The sequence below is a fragment of the Sorex fumeus genome, unplaced genomic scaffold (assembly GCF_029834395.1).
Source record: "Sorex fumeus unplaced genomic scaffold, SorFum_2.1 ptg000044l, whole genome shotgun sequence".
NCBI classification, from domain to species: Eukaryota; Metazoa; Chordata; class Mammalia; order Eulipotyphla; family Soricidae; genus Sorex; species Sorex fumeus.
This window is the reverse complement of record NW_026606101.1, coordinates 7739322-7761944: the sequence shown is the minus strand read 5'-3', so window position 1 is coordinate 7761944 and position 22623 is coordinate 7739322. Positions and strand designations below refer to the sequence as shown.

The 22623-nt window shown below is 54.9% G+C and overlaps 1 protein-coding gene across 3 annotated transcripts in view; it reads left to right on the top strand.

The window, feature by feature from the left end:
• The window catches only part of PPP1R16B (protein phosphatase 1 regulatory subunit 16B), a 104890-nt gene that overhangs the window by 68580 nt on the left and 13687 nt on the right, over positions 1–22623 (top strand). For all 3 annotated transcript variants that reach the window (XM_056121319.1, XM_056121318.1, XM_056121320.1), the window contains exon 3: positions 18897–18967. In XM_056121319.1, coding sequence (XP_055977294.1) covers positions 18897–18967 — 71 coding nt within the window. The remainder of the gene's footprint in view (positions 1–18896; positions 18968–22623) is intronic.

The window sequence follows — 22623 nt, the reverse complement described above, 5'->3', positions numbered from 1 at the left end:
AAAGATGGGTAGAAATGCCCTCAGTAGCTGCTGGTCGTGTGGCAAAACACTGACCCTCTGCCCTGCGCTGGTTGATGAAAAAAAAGTAGCACAAGCTTTGTATTTCATTGCGTGTGTTCTTGGGCCAGGGGGATGTGTAGCTCGGCCGTTGAGCCCTTGCTTTGCATGTCAGAGGCCTTGGGGTTGAGCCTCTGATGGCAAGAAAGTAATCAGTCAAAAGGGTTTGTCGACGTATTAAGGTGGACAGATTCAGGTGATATTGCTTTGCATATTTTATATATTGGAAGATATTCTCTTAACAGATATGGATATAAAGTTATTAATGAGACAGTTTTCATATCTAAAAAAGTTTACTATTTTCTTTTGTTTGGTTTTCTTGGCTCCACCCAGCCGTGCCTGAGAGGCTGTGGGGGCCCAGGGGAGACTCTCGGGGGTCCTGGTGTGGCCCTCTAAGTCATCTCTCTAGGCCCTTCCAGGGGCTTCATTCTGGGCTAAATTTTCCATGTCACCATGTGCCTCTTGGGACCTTGTCACACCTGCATGAGGCCGTAGGGAGGGGGCGTGCAGGATGCTTGTGTGGGGGCTCACGGGGACTCAGCGCTGCCTCCCACGCCATTTCCATTCACTCTCATGTTCGGCTTGTGGGGACAGAAAGTCTTCTGCACTAGTGTGATGCGCAGGAGTTTGGCTGTGTGTGTATGTGTGTGTGTGTGTGTTTATGAGTTTATGAGTGTGTGTACATATGAGTGTGTATATGCATGAATATGTATGTGCAAATATATGTGAGTCTGAATGTGGTTACATGTGTTTCAGTGTGTATGAGTGTGTATGCATGACCATGTATATGAGTGTGAGTGTGTATGTGCATGTGTGTATGTGTATGTGTGTATGCATATGTGTGAATGTATGTCTGAATGTGTGTTTGAATATGTATGTGGGTATGCATATTATGTGAAAGTGTGATGCATATGTGTGAATGTGTATATGTTTGAGTATGTGTGCATCTATATGTGTGCATGAGTGTGTGTGAATGTATGAGTATATGTGTATGTCTGAATGTGTATGAGTGTGCATGTGCATGTGTATGAGTATGTGTGAATGTGTGTATTTGTCTGAGTGAGTATGTATATGGGCGTGTGTGAATGTATATGAGTGTGTGAGAGACTGTGTTGTGTGAAAGAATGTGTGTGTATATGTATGTGTGTGTAAGTGTGAATATGTATATATATGTGTGAGTTTGAATGAATGTATATGTAGGTGTGAGTGTGATGTGTGTGTGAACATGTGTATGTGAATGTGTGTGAGTGTGTGTTTGTGTGTGAACATGTGTATGTGAATGTGTGTGAGTGTGTGTTTGTGTGTGAACATGTGTATGTGAGTCTGTGTGTGTGTGTGTGTGTGCGCGCGCGCGCGCGTGTAAGCTTCCCAAGGGAGCTGAGGAGGGTAGAGCTGTTTCCTCTCTGCTGCTCCCAGCCCCGGCTCAGAGATGGTTTGGGGAATGTCCTTGGAGGGGCTTGAGGAGTGAAGCCACCAAGGAGGCCTGGACTTGGGACTCCCTGGCGGCCTTGATACACACTAGATGACCTTCCCCCGCCCCTCCCTGGCTGAGGTTGAGCCACTGGATTTGCATTTCTAGCAAATTCTCCGGTCCTGCTGCAGCCAGCAGAATGGGGCTTGCTGGGGTTCTGCAGCCTCGGAGCCAAGGGCGCTTGCTGACGCGAGGCCTGTGGGTGAGGCTGTAGGCGGCTCCTCTCGCCTGCCAGGCAACTCAGTGCCCCCTCGTGCCACAGGAAAGGCCGGACTGTGCCCTGGGAGAGAAACGCTGGTGGCGGCTGACGGCTGATGTGCTTTCCGTGCTGTGGTCGGAAGTGGAAACCCGCCTGACCCGTGGGAGATGCAGGCTTCCTGAGCACCCCACGGAGCTGGGCGTCAGCTCTAGGCTCTCCTGGGCTCCAGCCTCCTCCCTCTGGGCTTTGTGTTTCTCTGTGGAACCCACTAACCGGAACAAGGTGCATCTCCTTGTCTGACACTTTCCAGGGCCAGGAATGTGTGGAGAGAATGTGGTGGTGGTGGGGGGGAGGGGCTGTGTCCTCCAAAGACTGTACCCCACTCTCTCTCCTTGGGGTGCCGCAGGGTCTCCCCAGCCTGGCTCTCTCTCTCCCTGGAGCCAGAGAACAGGGAGCCCCCACCTCAGAAGTTCAGCTGCTTCCAGTGGGACACAGAAGGTCACTCCCTTGCCATGTGGGAGGTGGCTACACCTGGACTGGGTCCGAGGAGGAGGTGTGCCCTTGAAGCTCGGAGCCTATGCGCGCTGCTCTTCAGCTTTGTCATGGACCAACACCCCCAGCTCTCCAAAGGGGCTGACACCTGCAGCCATTGTTTAGTGTGGGGGGCTTGGAGACTAATACTCTACAAATAATAATTCTTCTTACCATTATTATTATTATCATTATTATTTTATTTTTGGGCCACACCCAGTGGTGCTCAGGGCTTACTCATGCTCTGCACTCAGGGATCACTCCTGGTGGGTTCAGGAGGTGGAAGAAAAGTGGGACCATATGGAATGCCAGGGGTAGAGTAAATGCCCTCACTGTACTCTCTCTGACCCTTAGTTACCATTATTGTAGTAGTTCTCGGATAACCCCATGAGGCAATAATTCCCATTTTACAGATGCGGGGCATGAGGCTCTGACAGGTGATGCAGGTCATGGAGAAATACGTTCTGACCCCTGGGTTTTCAGGCCTGGGGCAGTGTGAGGGTGGACCGCCCAGGCTCTTACTAGGAAGCTGAGTTGTCCACTCTCTAGTGTGAAGTGTGGGGTAACACCATGGACTGGGCCATCGGCCTTCGGGCTCAGAGCCTGGTGCTGACATGCTGGCCCAACAGGAAACAGGAAGTCTGCAGGGTCCGGCTCTCAGGACCGACATGGGCAAGCATTCGGATGTGTGTGGATGTGTCCTCAGAGCAGGGCAGGTGTAGCATTCAAACCTGGGGCTCCTGAGACCTCTTCCCTGCTCAGTGGTCTGGGTTGTGTTATTTATTTATTATTATTAAAAAAATTTTTTATTAGTAAAACACCATGAGGTACAGTTGTAGACTTACAAGTTTTTGTGCTTGGGTTTCAGTTATACAATGATCGAGTACCCATCCCTCCACCAATGCCCATTTTCCACCACCACAGATCTCAGTATCCCTCCCACCCCCATCCCCCCATCCCACCCTGCCTCTGTGACAGGGCATTCCCTTTTGTTCTCTCTCTCCTTTTGGGTGCTGTGATTTGCAAAAGAGGTATTGAGTGGCAATCATGTTCGGTCTATAGTCTACTTTCAGCATGCATCTCCCATCCTGGGAGGATCCTCCTAACATGAGGTGTGTTATTTAAACTGTGTGCCTCAGTATCCCTAATTTGTAAAGCAGAACTGATCCTGGAGGCCCCCTGTTCCCTGGCTGGTCGCCCCTGCTGGCACCAGTCCCACAGCAAGTGCCCAGGAGGTAGAAGCATTGGCCCCTGTGTCTGGGCTCTGTCCCCACGTCTGGCTAGGGTCTGGGACAGGAAGCTCGAGGACCTGCCAGCTTCATCAGCAGAGAATCACCACCCCCTCCCCCGCCTCTGCCAAAACCCCAGGTCTGACCTTACCAGACTGCATCTCCCAAATCCCTCCCTGAACCCCGCTTCCAGCAGCGGCTTGACCCGCCACAAGCCGCACCTCGCCAGGTCCAGACATTCTGGAAAGCCTGTGACTCCCGCCCTCCCCTCTCTGATAAGAGAATGACTTTTCCATTTCCTGCCACCAGTGACACTGTCGGGTCCCCTTTGCCCATCAGCTGCTCCGGTCACCGTGTGAACTGTCGAAGAGGGGGAGCTGGACATCACAGGAGAGCGTGGCCAGAGGGGACAGTGTGCAGGTCAGGGGCCAGGCCCGTGGCCCACCCGGGAGACGGCCACCGCTGCTCTCTGCATCAAGGGGCCCGAGTCTCTTATCAGTTTCCGTCTGTTCCGAGTTTCTGCCATTTGTATCAGAAATGACAAAGCCAACCCCCCGGGCAGGAAGCAGGGTCTGGATAAAAATACCCTCCTTTCTGCAGCTGCAGCCCCATCACACAGGTTTCAGAAGGTCACGCACTTGACAGGAAGCCTCCGCCGCTGTGGGAGGAAGACGGGGTTGAGGTGGGGTGGGGGCGGGGGCGGCAGTGGGGAGGAAGGTGAGGGATGGAGGCTGTGGGTTCTCATCTGTGCAGAAGAGGAAGCTGGGCCCGCCCCGCCCCCAACACCCCCACTCAGGACCCTCCTTTCTTTCTTCCTCCCTTGCCCCTGTGCCTTGCTTAGATCCTGCACTTTAATGGGAGGAGCTGACTGTGATTTTCAACAAGCTCCGTTAGCTGAAACACACGCCGTTCTCCCCCCTCCCCCCACCCCACAAGAACCAGCAAACTTACCAGGAGTGGGTGGGTGTGTGGGGTTTGGGTCACATCCGGAAGTGCTCAGGAGTGACCCCTGGTGGTGCCCAGGGAACCCTCATCCGTGCCAGGACTCCACCTGGGTTTGGCCACATGCAAGGCAAGTAAGTGCCTTGCCCAAGGCTAGTGCCCTCTTGCTAACACTGCATTAAACATTTCCTGTCTGGGGCCAGGTGAGGGCTGTGGTTGGCGTGTGGGCCACGTGGGTCACTGTGACAGGAAGCAGACGGGCAGGATATAGAAGCTGTGCAGGGGTTCTGAGTTAGCACTGTCTTACAGAAATGGGTCCTTGGCCTTTGTATTAGTTTCAGGTGTTATGAAATACTGTTCTGCTTCGATTTCCCCTGCAACCATTTAAAAATATTGAAACCATTCCTTTTTTTTCCTGCTTTTGAGGGGGAATCCCAAGCAGTGCTTTGGAAGGGGCCCTTGGGGGAGGCAGGGGAGGGGGCTGAGGACTACTCCCTCCATTTCTCAGCCAACCAGCCCAGATTGTTCAATGTTCTGCCAAGCCATGCTATGGCCATCCTGGTGGCACTCAGGGGACCCTGGGGGACTAGGAAATATACTCAGGGCTTCACACAGACTGCTCAGGCCCCTGAGCCATCTCCCTGGCCCTCAAAACTTAATTCGTAGTTTGTAATTAGGACGTGGGCCAAATATAGGAGATCCCTTCTAGGGGACAAAGGTCTGACCAGTGCTGTTATGCTTTCTGCCCACAGGAATCGCAGCTCTAGCGCCTCCTTCAGGGTGTCGGGTGGCTAGCATGCTCTTTTTGGCTTTAGAGATTCTGGTTTGTTTTGCTTTTGTTTTGTGGTCACACTCTGCAGTGCTCTGCTGCCACTCCTGGCTCTGCACTCAGGAATTATTCCTGGCGGTGCTCTGGGATATTGGGAATAGAACCCAGGCTGGCGGAATGCAAGGCAAGCACCCTACCCAGCATACCCAGCATACCCAGTCCCTGGCAGCCCCCATTCATATCTGAAGTTTTTTTTTTTTCAGATAGGAAGAAGATGTAGGGCAAGTATTTTTCCTTCCCATTCAGATGGCACAAATGCATTGCCTCAAGTCCCCATTTCCCACCCCATTATCCGTTATATATCAAGCGTTGCCCATCAACCCGCCCCAGTCATTGAAAACTCTTCAGAGATGCCAGCTGCAGAATGTTCCATTATAAGAATATTCCATATTTACATAACCCGTCTCCAGTTGTTTGGATAATTTGGGTCACTTCCATATTTCTCTCTTGTAAACGGTGGAGAGGTGTACTGGCCACAAACTAGCCACTTCCAGCCACAGACCTCAGTCACCTTCCGCAACTTTTCTTTAGCGTGTGTGCATGTGGAATTTCCCCAGAGGGGTAAAATGGTGATTCTGCCTCAGGCAGACAGAGATTTGCATTTCACTTTACCGATTATGCAATTTCGAAGGTCTGCTTCTGATCGTGACTCCATTCTCTCCACCCCAGCAGCTCTAGCCCTGAGTGGCCGCACGCCCGCCCGCTGCCTCCGTGTCGGAGTGTCTGATTCGGTCCTGAAGTCTCTCTCCGCTCATCCAGCCCCTCACCTCCTCTCTCTGCCGCAAATCCCCCATCCGCATCCTCACAAGGTTGCCGCCCCCGCTTTCTTTGTGTTTGCCGTTGCCCATTTTATATTTGAGCGCCCCTTTTATTTTTAGCCACCCTGTTATTTTGTTAGGAGCTGTCTCTTATAAGCAGTGCACAGTCGAATTTCCTTTCTTGTCGACAGCCAAATCGTCATGGCTTTCGGAGAGGAGACAGCATTTTATTTGTTCTTAATTCTAAGGGCTGGCTGTGGGGGCACCCCGTCTCCTGCTTGGGGGGTGTTTATCATGTCGATGCCATTGCTTTCATTGTGTGGCTTTTGTGAATGTTCTTTTTGCCTTTCCATTGATAGGGAAGCTCTCGTTCTTGACTTTGGTTTTTCTTTCCCCATCACCTTGAACACTGTCAGAGTTCTTCTTTTCTCGGCCAGGCAAGTTGAAAGTCCAGAGTAAGATGTCTACCTGGTCCCTGTAACACAGCCTGGGGAAGAAAAGCAAAAAAAAAAAAAAAACACCCGCATCTTTTGGAGAAACCAAAACTGAGAGTGGGGTAGGCAGACCTGGGGGTGGGGAAGAGAGGCTTAGGGGGCAGCAGCCCAGGACCAGGGAAGCGTGGTGGATGGAGCGGGGGGGGGGGGGGGGGAGATGGATTCACAGACGGTCCCGAGACCCCACCAGCGACTCTTGGCCAATGAGGCCATTGGTTCAATACAAGAGCCTGAGGATGTGGTGCTGCTTGGGCCCTTGTGGTGCCATGGATACATGGCAGGCAAATCCGGTGGTTCTGGGAAGGGGTAGGTGGGGGCCTCTAGAGTTGCCCCTGCTGATGCAGTAGGTGGGGGCTTCTAGGGTTGCCCCTGCTGATGCTGGGGGGTGGGGGGAACCATGTGGTAGCAGGACGGGAACATGGGTCGGGTGATAAACACGGACCCTAACCACTGTACTACCTCCCCGACCCAGAAATGGGTTTTATTCCTGGTACATCTGGGTGAGAACCTTAGGTTCCTGATAAACCCCATGTGTCAGTTGTTCAGAAATCAACCAAACTCGGGTTGAGTGTCAGCATTAGCTGTGTGAGCGAGAACAAACCATCGACAGCTCTCTACTGAGAGCTTAGCCCCCGAGTCAAGGGTCCTTGTGAGGATTAACTGTAGCCGGGGCGCAGGATGCTTTCGCCTAGTGCTTCCCACTCGGAAATGATGCAGTAGCTTTAGAGATTAGGATGAGGGGCCTTGAAGCCGCTTCAGTGTTTATGAGTACGGCACCTATCTGGAGGGCCAGGACTAATTCTATTATTTGCCTGGAGATAGGAAATAATTGAGCTATTTTAAAAAAAAAAAAAGTCGAGGAGAGATCAGTGGAAAGAGGATGGAAGAGAGAGGGAGGGGGCGGGGTGGCAGAACTGCAGGGCCTTAGGGCCTTAGGAAGAGCCGCAGGGAGCATGGAGACAGGAAGTGGGTACCTTGGAGAGCTCCCCCGTGGCCTGGCTGGGCTGCCCGCCATCAGTCCTGTGCTTGCAGGCGAAGTGTGGGCAGAGGATTCTGGAATTGAGTTAGGGACGAACTGGAACCTGACTCAGTGTTCATGCATGGGAAGGGAAGTTTCAGGGCCCTGTTTTTGACCAGCAGTACCTTGCCTGGACCCCCTGAAATAAGACCCTTATGCATGGGGAGCAGGAGGCGAGGGGAGGCAAGAGGTCTCTGTGTTGGGAGGAGGGATGGCAGAGAGGAAGGGAGGGGTGAGGGAGAGGGAGAGCCGGCGGGGTCCACGAACGCCAGTCTTTGCAGCTTTGGTGGAGAAATCGTGTTTTCTCTGCGTTGTGTTGAAGGAATGAGGCCTCATACACAAACGTTTGCGCCTGATTCACCAGGACGCAATTCCTCTCCCCTCCTCCACGTTTCAGAAATGTGCATTTTTCAAGAGGATTAACTTGAGCTTCCTTTGTACATCCCCAGGCCTGCTTTCTTGCCAGTTTGTTTATTTCCTTTTTAGCGGGGTTGTAGAATCACACGGAAATGGATTGCCCATGCAGCCCCTCCCTGCCCTTAGGTTCAGCCCCCCTCCCAATGCTCTCAGCAACGCCCCCCTCCCCAGAGGAGGGCAAACCTTTTAGCACTGGAATGATACCTCCTTGTCCTATTCACACCTCAGAATCTCCCAGAGCCCACAGCTTACATTACAGGTCATGCACATGGATGGAACATGTGTGTCCACCACCACAGTGTCCGACAGCACATCAGGGTATCTCCATGCTTTAGAAACCCTCCATGCTCTGCCTGTTCATCCCTCCCGTCTCCTAGCGCGATGCAGTCTTTCACTGTCCCCAGAGTTTTTGTCTTTTCCAGGATGCCATAGAGTTGAAATCATGTCCGAGGGAGCTTTTGCACACTGCCTTCTTTCTCCTGGTGATATCCATTTAAAAGCCTCCGATTTCTTTTCATGACCCGATCACTCATGGCTTTTTTGGGCCAAATAATGTTTTGTTCTCTGGATGTATCACAGTTTACCCATTCACCAGCAAAATGACATAATGCTTGCTTCCTTTAGGCGATCGTGAATAAAGCTGCTATAAACAATCATATGCGGGCTCTCTCTCTCTCTCTCTCTCTCTCTCTCTCTCTCTCTCTCTCTCTCTCTGTGTGTGTGTGTGTGTGTGTGTGTGTGTGTGTGTGTGTGTGTGTGTGTGTAGTTTTCAGCTCCTTTGGGTAAATGCCAAGGAGCACAATATATGTGCTGGTAGGTATGGTAAGACTTTATGCGACCAAAAGTCCCCATCCATTCTGCATTCCCACCAATAACAGATGAGAGCTGGCCATAATTCTGTGGGTCTGTTCTGGTCTCTGTTCTGTTGGCCCATCTATTCTTTCATCAATACCACTCTGTCTTGATGATTGTAGATTTATTTTAAAATTTGGATTTTTTTTGTGGGGGGGGGATGTTGGAGTACCCCAAGTGGTGCTCAGAGGTTATTCCTGACTTTATGTTTAGGGAATCACTCCTGCTGGCACCACATGCTATGCCAGAGACCAAGCCCATGTTGACTACATGTGCGACCATTCCTTCCCTGCTACACTCTCGCCAGCTCTAGGTTATCTTTTGAAGCTGCTTAGCATCATTCCTCCAACTTTGTTCTCCTTCAATACGATTTTGACTCTCCTGGATCCTTTGCCTCTGAGTCAGCTTGTTGATATGAATAAAATCACGGGTTGTGCTTGTCATTGGGTTACATGAATGCTGGAGGCCCAGCTGGGGAGAACAGACATTTATTCCCGAGTTATGAACACAGAATATCTTTTCTTCCTTTCTTTCTTTTTCTTTCTTTCTTTCTTTCTTTCTCTCTTCCTTTTTTCCTTCCTTCCTTCCTTTCTCTCTTTCTTTCTTTCTTTCTTTCCTTCTTTCTTTCTCTCTCTTCCTTTTTTCCTTCCTTCCTTCCTTCCTTCCTTCCTTCCTGTCTTTCTTTCTTTCTTTCTTTCCTTTCTTTCTTTCTTTCTTTCTTTCTTTCTTTCCTTCTTTCTTTCTCTCTCCCTTTTTTCCTTCCTTCCTTCCTTCCTTCCTTCCTTCCTTCCTTCCTGTCTTTCTTTCTTTCTTTCTTTCTTCCTCTTCCTTCTTTCCTCTTTTTCTTTCTTTTTCTTTGTTTCTTTTTTCTCTCTCCTTTTCCTTCTTTTTCCTTCCTTCCTTCTATTCCTTCCTTCCTTCTATTCCTTCCTTCCTATTTCTTTTTTTCTTTCATTTTTTCTTTCTTTCTCTGAGCTAATCTGTCAGTTTTGTGATTTTTCTCTTTATGGATCTTATACACATTTTTTTTTTGCTTTTTGGGTCACACTTGGCGATGCTCGGGGGTTACTCCTGGCTCATGCACTCAGGAATTGCTACTGGCGGTGCTCAGGGGACCATATGGGATGCTGGGAATCGAACCTGTGTCGGCAATGTTGGCTGCGTGCAAGGCAAACGCCCTACCCGCTGTGCTATCACTCCAGCCCCTTCTTGAGAGCTCTTACTGAATACTCCAGATAAAAAGATTTGCAGGTATGGATTTGCACTTTGTGGTCCAGATGGAGAAGCATGGAGTAGCCCAGCAATGCCGGCCCTGCTTGAGCTGGGCGGGGAGGAGGCCGGGCGGGCATTTGCTGTGTGGGCATCACAGAGGCCTCCTCTGGCCCCCCTCACAGTCTTTGACTCGCCCACTCTCCGCAGCTGGTGTGATAGGATAGTAAAGACACAGGCATCCATATATGGTACATCAGGGTCCTGGATCGGTTTTTTTTTTTTTTTGGCAGGCGTAGGAGAGTGGGGAACTAGAGAAGGGAGAAGAAGCGTCCCTGGTCCGACCTGTGGGGGCTGTGGAGGCCTGGCAGAGGAAGTTAACAAGGTGAATGGAGGTGAAGATGGAGAAAGGAGGATGGGTGGGGGAGCACCCTGAAAAGCCAGGAGATCTGAGAGAGGGGGTGCAAGGGGTCCCGAGAGGGTCTGTGGACGCTGGGGAGGCCCACAGGAGTAAATCTGTAGAGCCCAGATCATGCAGGACCAGGAGGGTTGAGTGGCCAGAACGCCTCACTTCGCTCAGGCTGAGTTCCCTCCTGCTCCCTTCCGTGAGACGGGATCATGCAGGATCATGCAGGACTAGGGTGGCTGAGTGACCAGAGTCCCTCACTCAGCCCCAGTCTTTGTGGGCTCCTGCTCTCCTTCAGGAGATGAGTCTGGAGCATCTGCCACGTGCAAGTGTGGCACTGGGTGCTGTGATGGGGATGGAGAGGACAGATGGCATGAGCTGGGTCCTGTGATGGGGGATGGAGAGGACCAGACTCCATGTGCTGGGTGCTGTGATGGGGATGGAGAGGACAGATGCCTTGTGTGAGTGTGGCGCTGGGCTCTGCAGACGTGGTGATAGGGAGAACAGACACTGCACTGACCTCAGGGGACACCAGCTGGTGGGGTCCTGGGCTTGCAGCTGCTGCCTCTCTCCTCCTTCTCCTCCTCCACCTCTTTCCCCTCCTCTTCTCCCCATTTCTGTTCCTTCTCTGCTCCTTCTCTTTGCCCTTCTTCTTCTTCTTCCTCCTCCTCCTCTTCCTCCTCCTCCGTTGTTTTGAATTGAGACAGAATCTGCATATCATTAGATTCACCATTTTCCGTGTGTAATTTGTCACTGTTGGCCTATTGACAAGGTTGTGCATCTGTCCCCCCTCTCATTCCAGAACATCCCAGAGGAATGCCACGTGCCAGGCCCTCTCCCCCAGCCCCTGGCAGCCACCCGGCTTTTCTCTTTGTGGCTGCGTCTCCTGGATGTTTCACTGGAGTGATATCTTACAGGCTGTGGCCTCGGTGTCCGGCTTCCTTCCCTCACTCTGGGAGGTGTTTTCCGGGGCGAGTCCAGCTGTCGCAGGCACCTCATTCCTGCAAGGGGCCCAAGAGCGTCCCACTGTGGGCACGGAGCCTTGTTCCCCAGTGGTGGACATCGCTTTGTTTCTGCCCGGGAATAACTATGCTCTCTCTCCATGCTCGCCTGGGAGCTTCTGTGCAAACCTTTGTGCTGGTTCCCCTTGAAGACATTGTCCGGCAGCCCGTTGGTCCATGACACATCCCCTAGATCACAGTTCGCCCAACAGCCTGGCGGTGGTCGCTGTTCTCTCTAGAGTTCTGCAGTCCTTCACACTCATTGGCATTTGCACCGTGATGCCAGGTTCTGCCAAGGCCTTAGTCAGAGCGTGTCCCCAAGGTGCAGCGGCAACTCATACTATATGTAGGGGGACAGGCGCTGGGACACACAGTGACTCCGTATTTGCTCTTGGAGGAACAGCCAGGTTGGCTCCCATTTCCCATCCCTCCTGAAATGCATAGGGGTTTGTTTCCGAGACCCTCACAGCCCCAGCACCAAGGGTTACCATCTGACTCTCCTGCGGGGCTGGAGCAAGGCTCTCGGGGTGGCGCCTGGGCTTGGTGCTGGGCCTTGGAGGCAAGCCCGGGTCCTCCTTGCCTGCCCCACCTCACCAAGTCCCACAGCTGAGTCTTTGCCCAGGAGCCTGTCTGACTGCTGGACAGGCGTCCCCAGGCCCTGCAGAGCAACCCCTAGAGCAGCCTGCGTCCCCAGCCCTGCCCCAGGCGACCGGGTGCCCTGACAGCAACTATTTCTGGCTCTTTCGCTCCTGGGAGGAGCCATGGTAGGTGGAAGGTTTGACTTGCATGGGGGTGGTTTGGGAAGTACAGTGCCTTGGAGACCAGGGTCAACCTCCGTGTAAAGCAGAATCAAGGGGGCGGCTTTCTGAGGACACTGCCCCCCACCCCCGGCAGTATTCTTGGCAGAGAGGGCAAGATGGCTGCAGCCCTGGCGGCGCCCTACGGTGGGCAAGAGGAGAAGGGCAGAGCAAAGGCACTGGGGTGAGCAGGCTACAGGGTCCCTGGTCATGCAGGTGGAAGGTGGGGGTTGAGTAGGCTCTTCCCAGAAGTGGCTGGAGCCCAGCGGTGGAGCGAGGCTACTGGACACAGGGAGCAGGTCCTGAGAACCGGGGCCCAGAGGAGCTGGCATTGAGAGGGTGCTCCATGGGCAGAGCACTGACTTTGGAGGCAGGATCCCAGAGCCCAACACTGCCAGAGTGACCCCGAGCACTGAGAAAAGAGCAAGGAGTAGACACCCGGCACCTCCAGGAATGGCCCCGCTCGGGCTCAGAGGACTCTCAGAGATACCTTTGGGCCCTCAGGCCTCTTGTTTCAGCTTCCTGATCCCCAGTGTCTAGAAGCGAGGCCTGGGGCAGGGGCTTTTGTCCTCTCTGAGCTCTCTTCACTCTCTCTGTCCACCTTGCACTGCTTTCGGGGGTCCTTGCTGAGCAGTTTGAATGGAGCGAATTATGTGTCCCACCTCTGTCACAGATCCAGCTTCACATGCCCAGTCACGTGCCACATTGGAGCTGGAGCCTCAGTTTTCCCATCTGAAAACCGGGGCGATAGTAGCAGTCTGTTCATAATTCTTACAACCAGAATAATGAGTTCTTGTGGTTTGGTGGATGGGTAGACAGTGCTTGATATTTTTCATTGGAGAGGAAAACAGGGCTTACTTCTGACTCTGCACTCAGGAATCACTCCTGGTGGTGCTCAGGGGGCAACATATGTTCAGCCCTGGGGATTGAACCTGGGTCAGCTGTGTGCAAGGTAAGCTCTCTATCCACTGTGCTATGGTTCCAGCCCCAAACAGTGCTCGAGTCAGTTCTGGGATCAACTCCTCAAGGTGCTGGGAGACCATGCAGTACTGGGGAGCAAACCCAGGGCTCCTGCATGCAAACTGTGAGTGCCAGCCCTTTGCGCCCCCTCCTGGCCCAGTTTTATATTTCTTTCCTTTTTTTCCTTTCCTTTGCTCACACCTGGCTGTGCTCAGGGCTGGTTCCAGGTTCTGTGCCCTGGGGATCACTTCTGGTAGTGCTCAGCAGATCATATGTGGTGCTAGAGATTGCATTTGGGTGGAACACATGCGAAGCACATGTCTTAGACTGCCTGTCTCTCCAGACCCTTGTCTTTTGTTTTGTTTTTAATGTTAAGATTTTATTTTTATTTTGGGGTCACACCCACTGATGCTCATGGATTGCTCCTGGTTCTGTACTCAGGAATTACTCCTGGCAGTGCTTGGGGGATTACATGGGATGGTGGGGATTGAACAGGGATCAGCCGTGTGCAAGGCAAACGCCTTGCCTGTTGTGCTATCACTCCAGAGCCCCCTTGTCCTGTTTTAAGAAATGAGCAGAGCGTTTCTTCGGGGTCCGAGAGTGAGGCTGGGGCTGGGCTGATTGGATGATAAGGGGTGGACGGGACAGCACATGGAGGCCTCATTGCAGGTTACCCCGTTGAAGGGGACCAGAGGGCTTGCCCAGCGGGCTTCCCACCCTCATGACTGTGCAAGTGCCCGGTCAAGGGGCCATGGTCCCCACAGGGTCCCCACCCTCGCCCCCAGAGGTAGAGACCCAAAGGTTACCCACCACCAGGGGGCAGTAGAGTAACAGCAGGGACCACACCTATGAACCCGCATCAGTGACGGTTTCCAGGTGGGCCAGAGGGCAAAGAAAACACAAACTTGTGGGTGGTGGCTGCTCCCCACGAAGACAGCCGTCCCAGCTTCCTGCCGAGCCACAGCCTCACTCGCTGCAGCTGGAGTCGGAGCCGACCAGATGGCCTCGCTTGGCCCAGATTCCAGCCAGATTGCCGGGGAGGTGTGGGCGGAGCGGCGGGGCTGGTGCCAGAGGGGAGTGCAGGAGAGGAGGGGGCCCCCTCTGTGCCATGGACGGGGGTCCTGCCCATGGGAGAGTGGCTGGCAGGGAGGGCATGGCTTCACTCTGGCTGCACAGTGGCCCAGCAGGTGCCTGGCACCCCCTGGGGGAAGACGGTCTCTGCCTCCAACAGGTGGGGAGCGCAGGGTGGGGGGGCGTAGGCAAGAGGGGATGGCTCAGGGGAGGGGCGTTTGCCTTGTATGTGCCGAGCCCTGGGTTTGATACCCAATGTTGCAAAAGTAACCAATCAGTTCAAATAAAAGAGAGCTGGGGCGAGGGGTGGGGGTGGCTGCGGGCAGAGAGATAGTACAGGGGTTTAGGCACTTGCCTTGCAGGAGACGGAGCCTGGTTCTGCCCCCAGCACTGGCACGGTCTGTCCCTAGCACCAGCACGGTCCCCTGAGCACAGAGCCAGGGCTAGCCCTGGAGCTCCAACGGGGTGGAGTGGGGCGGAGAGATAGTACAGGGATTTAGGCACTTGCCTTGCAGGAGACTGAGCCTGGTTCTTGCCCTAGCACTGGCACGGTCTGTCCCCAGCACCAGCATGGTCCCCTGGGTCCAGAGCCAGGGCTAGTCCCGGTGCTCCAACAGATGTATCCCAACTCTCCCTGCCCTTCCTTGCCCTCCAGAGAGAAACCGGATGACAGTAGAACATCCTGGAGCTGGGCACAGGGCAAGGCCAGGCCGGGGCTCAGCAGGGTGCTGTCTTCCTTCTTGAAGGGAGTGACCAGAGGCCGGGGGCTGCAGTACACTGAATAAGACACTTGCCTTGCGGGCAGCTGACCTGAGTTCCATCCCTAGCATTGCATACCGTCCCCCCAGCCCTGCCAGAAGCGATCCCTGAATATAGAGCCAGGTATGGACATGGATGAAAACAGGAGAAGTGACCCTACTCTGTAAATCATGGTGCCTTACTATTTAAAATAATAATAATGTAAAAAAAACAGTGTCCATAGTCACTCCCGAGCACTGTCCTGCTGAAACACAGTGGTGACCCCCATTTTACAGCCACGGCAGAGAGGGGAGGGTTCCAAATTACCACCCGATGAAGAAGCAGAGGCCCTCTCAGGAGGAGCCTGGCTGGAGCAGCCCTGGCGGAGGGCACACCCAGCGGGACCGGGGAGTGGGGCCCTCAATAGCTTTGTGCTCCCTGAATTCCAGTTCGGCCCTGGAAGCCCCCTAAACCAGTTTCTGACCCGGGCGCACACCCCACTGCACGCTGCGCATGCGTGGTTCCACGGGACCCCCCCCCCCCCGACTTGGGTGGCTTGTGGGCGGGGTCACGTGGCCCAGGATCTTGAAGCTCTGCGAGCCTCTTGCGCAGGGGGCCTGGGAGTGAGGCCTTCCGCCGACGTGTAGGCCCCACACCCGCCGTCGGAACCGCTTTGTCATGGGCTGCATCTAAAGGACCCGGGTAAGACCGGGTGCGTGCGAACAGCCCGCCTGCCAGGCGTGGCCCGGGAGCCCCGAGCCAGGTCACGGTGGGATGCTGAGCCTCTCTCCCAGAGCATTGTGGGAGCAGGGCAGAGCTCCGAGCCGGCAGTGGAGGGAACTGCACGGATGCCCCGAAGGGCCCTGGAAAGCTTGACTGTCCAGTGTGCATCCGGCCTGCTGTGGTCCAGCCGGACACCCCTCTGTCTGCGGGGAGGCGGCTCGGCCTGGGGTTCCAGCATCTCGGATGCTTCCGGAAGCTGGAGTCAGTGGCTCTGCATGCTCTGGTCACCCTGCACCCACTGCTGGCTCTCCGCAGGGCCCCTGCCCTGCTCTTTCCCATGCCTGCCCGCGGGAGGAGGGTTGGACTCGTCAAGTCCCAGCTCCTCCGCTTGGCCCCGCCAGGCTGGGGTCTGCACTTTGCTCACTGGCTGTTGGTGACACCTGGGAAGGAAGTGGTTCTGCCCAGACCCAGGTGGGCCCTGGGAGGAGGCCCTGCCGATGGACGAAGCCCTTGTCTCGCCAGAGCCCAGAGGCAACGGTGCCTGGTCACGTGCTGTGGTCACCGAAGGGGCTGCATGCTAGTGAGCATGCGCAGAGCCAGGCCTGGGCCTCGTGGCCAGAGCAGGGGGCTGGGGCTGCGGAGGGTCCCAGCTTAGGAGTCTTAAGGGCTTCCGGGGGTTGGGTCTGATTTGTCCCACCTCGCGGGCTGAAAATAACCGCCGGGCTTCGGAGTAATTACTTGTCTTCGGCTCCCACACAGCCCGGAGAACACCCTAATAATTACCGCACACAAATGCTGCCTTTGGCAGCTGGTGCTTAGTTTCTCCGAGCCTCGGAGTAGCTCCTGGATGGGAAGCCTTGTTCGCCACCCACCCTCGCAGCACGTGTGCAGCCTCTTCTAGAAACTCCTCCTGGCCCGTCTGCTCTCCCCAAGGCCGGGTGCCAGGCCCCGGTCGCTCCCAGCCCGTCAAGAGGTTGGACCAGGGCTGGGGTGATAGCCCAGCGGGTACGACATTTGCCTTGCACGCGGCCCGACCCTGGTTCAAATCCCAGCATCCCATGTGGTCCCCTGAGCACAGCCAGGAGTAGTTCCTGAGTGCATGAACCAGGAGTAACCCCTGAGCATTGCCGGGTGTGACCCCAAAAAGCAAAAAAAAAAAGGTTGGACCAGGTGATCAGTGACTTTGTCGTCACCCCCTCACGTGGCCCAGTGGCTGGGGGCAGTCACCATGTCACCCATGCAGTGCCAACCCGAGGTGTGTGCATGAGGTGGGTCTGCTGGGCTCAGAGGTGGGAGAGCTTCTGTCCCAGGACTGAGTGAGCAACTCAGGATTCAGTAGCAGTCCTGGAAGGGTTTGAGGATTTGCCATGTGCCAGGATTTAGAGAAAGAGCAGTTGGTCCCACGCCACTGTCCCTCAGTCTCAGAGCTTCGTGTCCAGTGGGCAGAGCGACCTGATGCTCATAATTATGCAAACAGTTATGTAATTATGTGTAGAGATTGGGCTAAAACTTACGGGATGCAGAGCAAGGCTAGTGTGTTTGTATCAGAGATGATGGTGGCTAGCAGGATGGTGGGCAAATGGATGGATGGATAGATGGTTGGGTGGATGGATGGATAGTGGATGATGGAAGAGAGAAAGTATGTATTGATGGATAGTAGATGGAAGGAATGGAGGAAGAAAGGAAGGGAGGAGGGAAGAGATGGGGGAAGGGAGGGAATGAGGAAGGAAGGGAAGGAAAAAGGAAGGGAAGGAAGGAAGAGAAAGAAGTGAGGGAGAAAGTGGAGGGGAAGGGAAGGGAGGGAGGGAGGATGGCTGGGCGTATGTGCAGTGAATAGTGTTGGGTAGATACTGTGATAAATGAACCATAGATGATAGTTCTGGAGGCTTGCTGGATGAGTAGATGCGTGCAGATGTGGTCAGATGCTTGGTTGAATGAGTGTTTTCCAGGTAATGGGAACAGGCTATGCAAAAGCAGAGGCCAGAAAAGTGTGGTGACTGTTGCTGATATGGAAGATGTTTAGAGTTCAAGAAATGAGGCTGGGGAGGAGGGTGTGGAGCTGATGGTCTCAGCTGAGTGGGCGTGCCAGTCTCTCTCCATGGGGATGGGAAAGGCACCCCCGGGAACTCTCCATGAGGAGTCCTGCCAGCTGAGGTCACATTACACAGATCTCATCTTGCCATCCTGAGTGCTTGGTCCTTTGTTCCCAGAGTAGTGGGGTGCCACAGTGGTGGTGGTGATGGTGGGGCTTGTGATGGGGCTAATTTTCATTTGTAATGACCCAAAGCAGTGCTGTCCCACAGAACTCTCGGCATGCCCTGAAACGTGTTATTTCTGCATGTTCCAGTATGGCAGCCATGTGTGGCCGTTATGTGCCTGAGATAGGGCCAGAGTGTGGAAATGACGCTTTGACGTTTTATATTCAAGTGCACAAAGTCCTCATAGCTGGATGTGGCGGTGGGGTCCCCACTGGTTCAGAGCCTCAGAGCCACTCCTGTCCCTTCCCACAGCACGGGGGGCTGTGGGGGATTGTCTGGCTTCGCCGCAGCCACACCCCTTCTCAGTCTCCCCTTCTTGGATATTACAGCCCCTCTACTCCCTCTCCAGGCTCAGAAGTCCCCTGTGGACTGACCATCACCCAGGCAGGGCCCAGCCACGTTGCTGATAGCAACCCCACTATCAGCTCACGGCCAAACCACGTGGCAGACGCAACTCCCCTCACTGATCCCTCACCTTGTCCCACAGATGGCCAAGTGGGGACGTGTCTCCCTGAGGCTGCCTGGTGGGTGGGTCAGTTGGTGAGCACACCCACCTCGAAGTGACTAGGGGAACCGGCTTAGCCCAGCGCCTGCGCACAGGTGTCCGACCACCCCCCACCCCCCACGCTGATCCTTCCCCAAACACACAGGGGCACCGCCGGGCTCTGGGACCTCCCGCTCCACACGTGCCTGTACTGTGTCCCTGTGTCCTCATCTGTAAAATGCAGGGAGGTCTGGCGCTGGGCTTGTAGCTCGGCAGTGGGGCGCCTGCCCTACAGGTGTGCTGTGGGGGCTTGATCCCAGCACAGGAAGACGGACAGAGAATGTGGCTGCTCCCTGTGCGCCCATGGCAGGGGGATCGGAACCACTGTGGGCCTTGGGCCGGGGGGACAGGGGCCGCTGCTCGCATTCTCAGCCCCGTCTCCTCTGTTGCAGTGCGCTACTTCCTGAAGAATAAGGTCAGCCCCGACTTATGCAATGAGGATGGACTCACAGCCCTGCATCAGGTAAGGCCGGGTCAGGGCGGGGGGGCTCCCTGCTCCCCCTATGAACAGGTGTCACTCGCCCAGCTTTTGCCTGCCCAGAGCCCACAGGGAGGCAGGACGGGGGTTGAGGGGGTGGGGGGAATAGGGGGTTGGGAGCTCTGACAGAGGGGCCCATCTGCCTCCAGGACGTGTGACTCTCTCACAAACACAACCACAAAGCCCAGTGGGCCTGAGCATACAGCACAGCACACCACACACACACACACACACACACACACACACACACACACTGGTGCATGCGCATGTACACACATACACTGTCACACTTGCTCACCCACACATACACAGCTTCACACTCATTCACAGGCACACACACTCATACACACCCTCGCACTTGCTCACACACACACACACGCACACATATACAGGCATGCACACCCTCTCACTCACACACACATATACACCTTCACATTCATATACATACACAGGCGCACACACTCGTGCACACACATATACAGACAAGGGCACGTACTCATGCACACATACATACACAGACACACACACAGACACACTCTCATATTGCTCACACACATTTGCTCACATAACTTCACACACATACACAGGCTCACACACTCATGCACACACATGCACTCAAATTCTCACACACATACACAGTGTCACACATGCGTGTACACATATTCACACACACTCACACGCATACACACCTCACACATGCTCATGTGTATAGGAAAGGTCCTGGCCTGCAGAGTGAGTTGGTAGGTGCGTCATTGTCACGGCAGAGTAAAGCATGCTCACACCCACCCAGTGACCAAGGCCAACAGCAGGGGGCTTGTGGGACTGTGGGGGGTGGCCATGAGCCATGTGCTGCTAGAGCTCACCTTCTCCCCAGGGCAGCTTGGTGGGTCCAAACCCCACTGGCCAGGGAGGGCAGTAGCTGTCATCTCTTTTTATTTATTTATTTATTTTTTGCTTTTTGGTTCACACCCAGCAATGCACAGGGGTTACTTCTGGCTCTGCACTCAGGAATCTGCTCAGGGAACTATATGAAATGCTGGGAATCGAACCCGGGTCGGCCCCGTGCAAGGCAAACACCTCCCTGCTGTGCTATCACTCCAGCCCCTGTAGCTGTCATCTCTTTCCTTGATGCTGCCACTGTCTCCTCACCAGCCCCCCCATCCCATTCTGCCCCCACCCCAGGTCAGCATCTGCACAACTGTGGAGACACCGCCAGGAATCTCTGTGCACACATGGGGGTCTTTCCTTCACGCCTGGGTGCCAGGAGCTGTGGAGCCTGGTTCTCTGCTCTCTTCACTTGGGGGTTCCTTACACACACACACATACACACACACACACACACACACACCTTCTTTCCATCTCACTTCTGGTGAACACAGGTTAGCCCCCGACAAGAGTGAGGGCCTGAGCTGTGCCGTCCTGTGCCTGTTCTTTCCTGCTGAGTTAGCCATGGGCACCAGCATGCCGTGGATTTCGCCCGTGCCACAGTCTATGAGCCGCACAAGGGCAGAGACCAGCTCCTGCTTGTGGTCCAGCCCCATGCTGGCACCTTTACCACCCTGGCACACAGATGCTCAGTAGGTACATGCTGGCTTCACAAACGAAGGCACTGGATGGATGGATGGATGGATGGATGGATGGACAGATGGATGGATGGGTGGGTGGGTGGATTACTGCATGGATAGATGGGTGAATTGGTGGATGGATGAATGGGGGATGGGTGGATAGTTCGATGAATGGATAAAAGGACGAATGGAGGGATAGATGGATGAATGAATGAATGAATGAATGAACGAAGATACAGTCCTGGTAGATGGACTTGATTGCAGCACGGCTGGCATGAGGCTCGGCTGTCAGAGGCCTGGCTGGCGAGAGCCTGCCCTTCTCTCTAAGAGGGCGGAAAGGGATGGACCAAGACTAGCCCCAGGGGCAAGTCCCCACCGTCTGCCACCAGCCCCGTGACTCCTTGCGTGCCTTTGCAGCTGCTGGCTCCTTCAGACAGCCGTGCGTCCTAGCTGTGTGACCTTGGAGGGGTTACATAAGCTCTCTGCGCCTCACTGTCTTCAGTAAAAGAGGAATAGCAAGGGTCTGCCTGGCCGGGCAGTGAGGGCTGCTAGATGCTCTCATCAAGCCCTCCCAGAGTCCCAGGAGAGGGCATGGCTCAAGGGCCCACGACTGCAGAGCCTCACTTAAGTGTCACCTGATCCTCGGCACCCCTGACGCCCTATTGCCCCAGTCAGCTGGGGAAACTGAGGCTCAAGAACAGTCCTGTCTCAAGGCCAGTGTCCCATGATGAAAGGCTGTTCTGTGTATCTGCACTGGGCAGTCTGGTGACTAGGTACCTTGGAAACATCTGAGGAGTTAGCGTGCCCCCCTGAACTCCAGGAGAGCATCAGCAGCTGGCCTGGGGGAGGTGGTACCTGCAGGCTCCAGGCCTATGGGGGTCACTAATGGCTGGACACAGCCTGGGAGCCCTCTTCGGAGAGCACCCTCCCTCAGAAGCATGTGGGTGGCTCAGTGGACACCACTGCATGCTGGGTAAACGTGGAGCAGCAGGGGAAGGGCAGTTAGTGAGACGGGGGCAGGGCAGGACAGTGGCGGAGGTGATCCCCGGGGTGTGGGGGTGCGAGTGGTTTCCCCCATGCCACGTGCAGTGCGGGGATCAAGGCCAGCGCACTCAGGACAACCACCACGTGCAGCCTTGCACCCCCTCCCCACCCCACTCCGACCCCTCACCCCCTGCCCTGCTCAGCCCTGGTATGGGCTCTCTTTCTTGCAGTTCTGGATGCACCATCCCCCTTCCACCCCGCCCCACCCCCCTTTAACAGGCCGCCTCCTCCCAACCTCCTCCTGTTTCCTGTAGCCTGCAAGGGAACTCTGGAGCCCAGAGGCTGGGCTGCAGACCCGGGTCCCAAAGATGCGCCCCCTGCCCACCCCCCCCTTTTCCCGGCCGCAGCGGTGCCTTTGGTGCCCTCTGTCGGCCTTGCCCTGCTATGGCGGGAATCCCTGATCTGAAGCAGCGCCCGGAGCTCTGTCCCCCGCTCTAGGCCATCGCTTCTGAAATGATGCGGCTCAGACGCGCCTTCCCAGACCAACTGGCACGGAAGGAACACTGTGTCTCTAGCACCTTCTGTGCAGTGGCTACTCCCTTCCTTCATGGCCTCTTGGCTCTGGGCTCCCTGATCCGCTGGAGATGAGGGCGGGAGTTGGGGGAAGGGGTCCCATCCTTGACCCCCACACCCACCCTGGGGCCATGAACCCCCGTCCCCCACCCTGTAAGTGCCCCCTGCCTTCCGCCTGCAGGCAGCCACTCACTTCTCCCGGCTGAGGGTCACTCCGGAGGCCAAGCCCCCATCATCTTCAAACGTGTGTTTTCAACATCGATTTTCACTGAGTAGAGTCCCATTTGCCATCGGTTCTCTATTGTAGACAGGGAGGGATTTCTGAAAAGTGGATGGATGAATGCATGGATGGATGGATGGATGAAGACGCTGTGTCCGGGTAGATGGACTTCTGGAGGGGATGGGCAGGGCACCCCCACGCAGACTCTTCCTGGTGAAGGTCTGGGTCCAGGTCTGCAGCCTGCAAAGCAAATACCTTGCCTGCTGCACTAGCTCTCCACCCCTACCCCGATTTTTAAT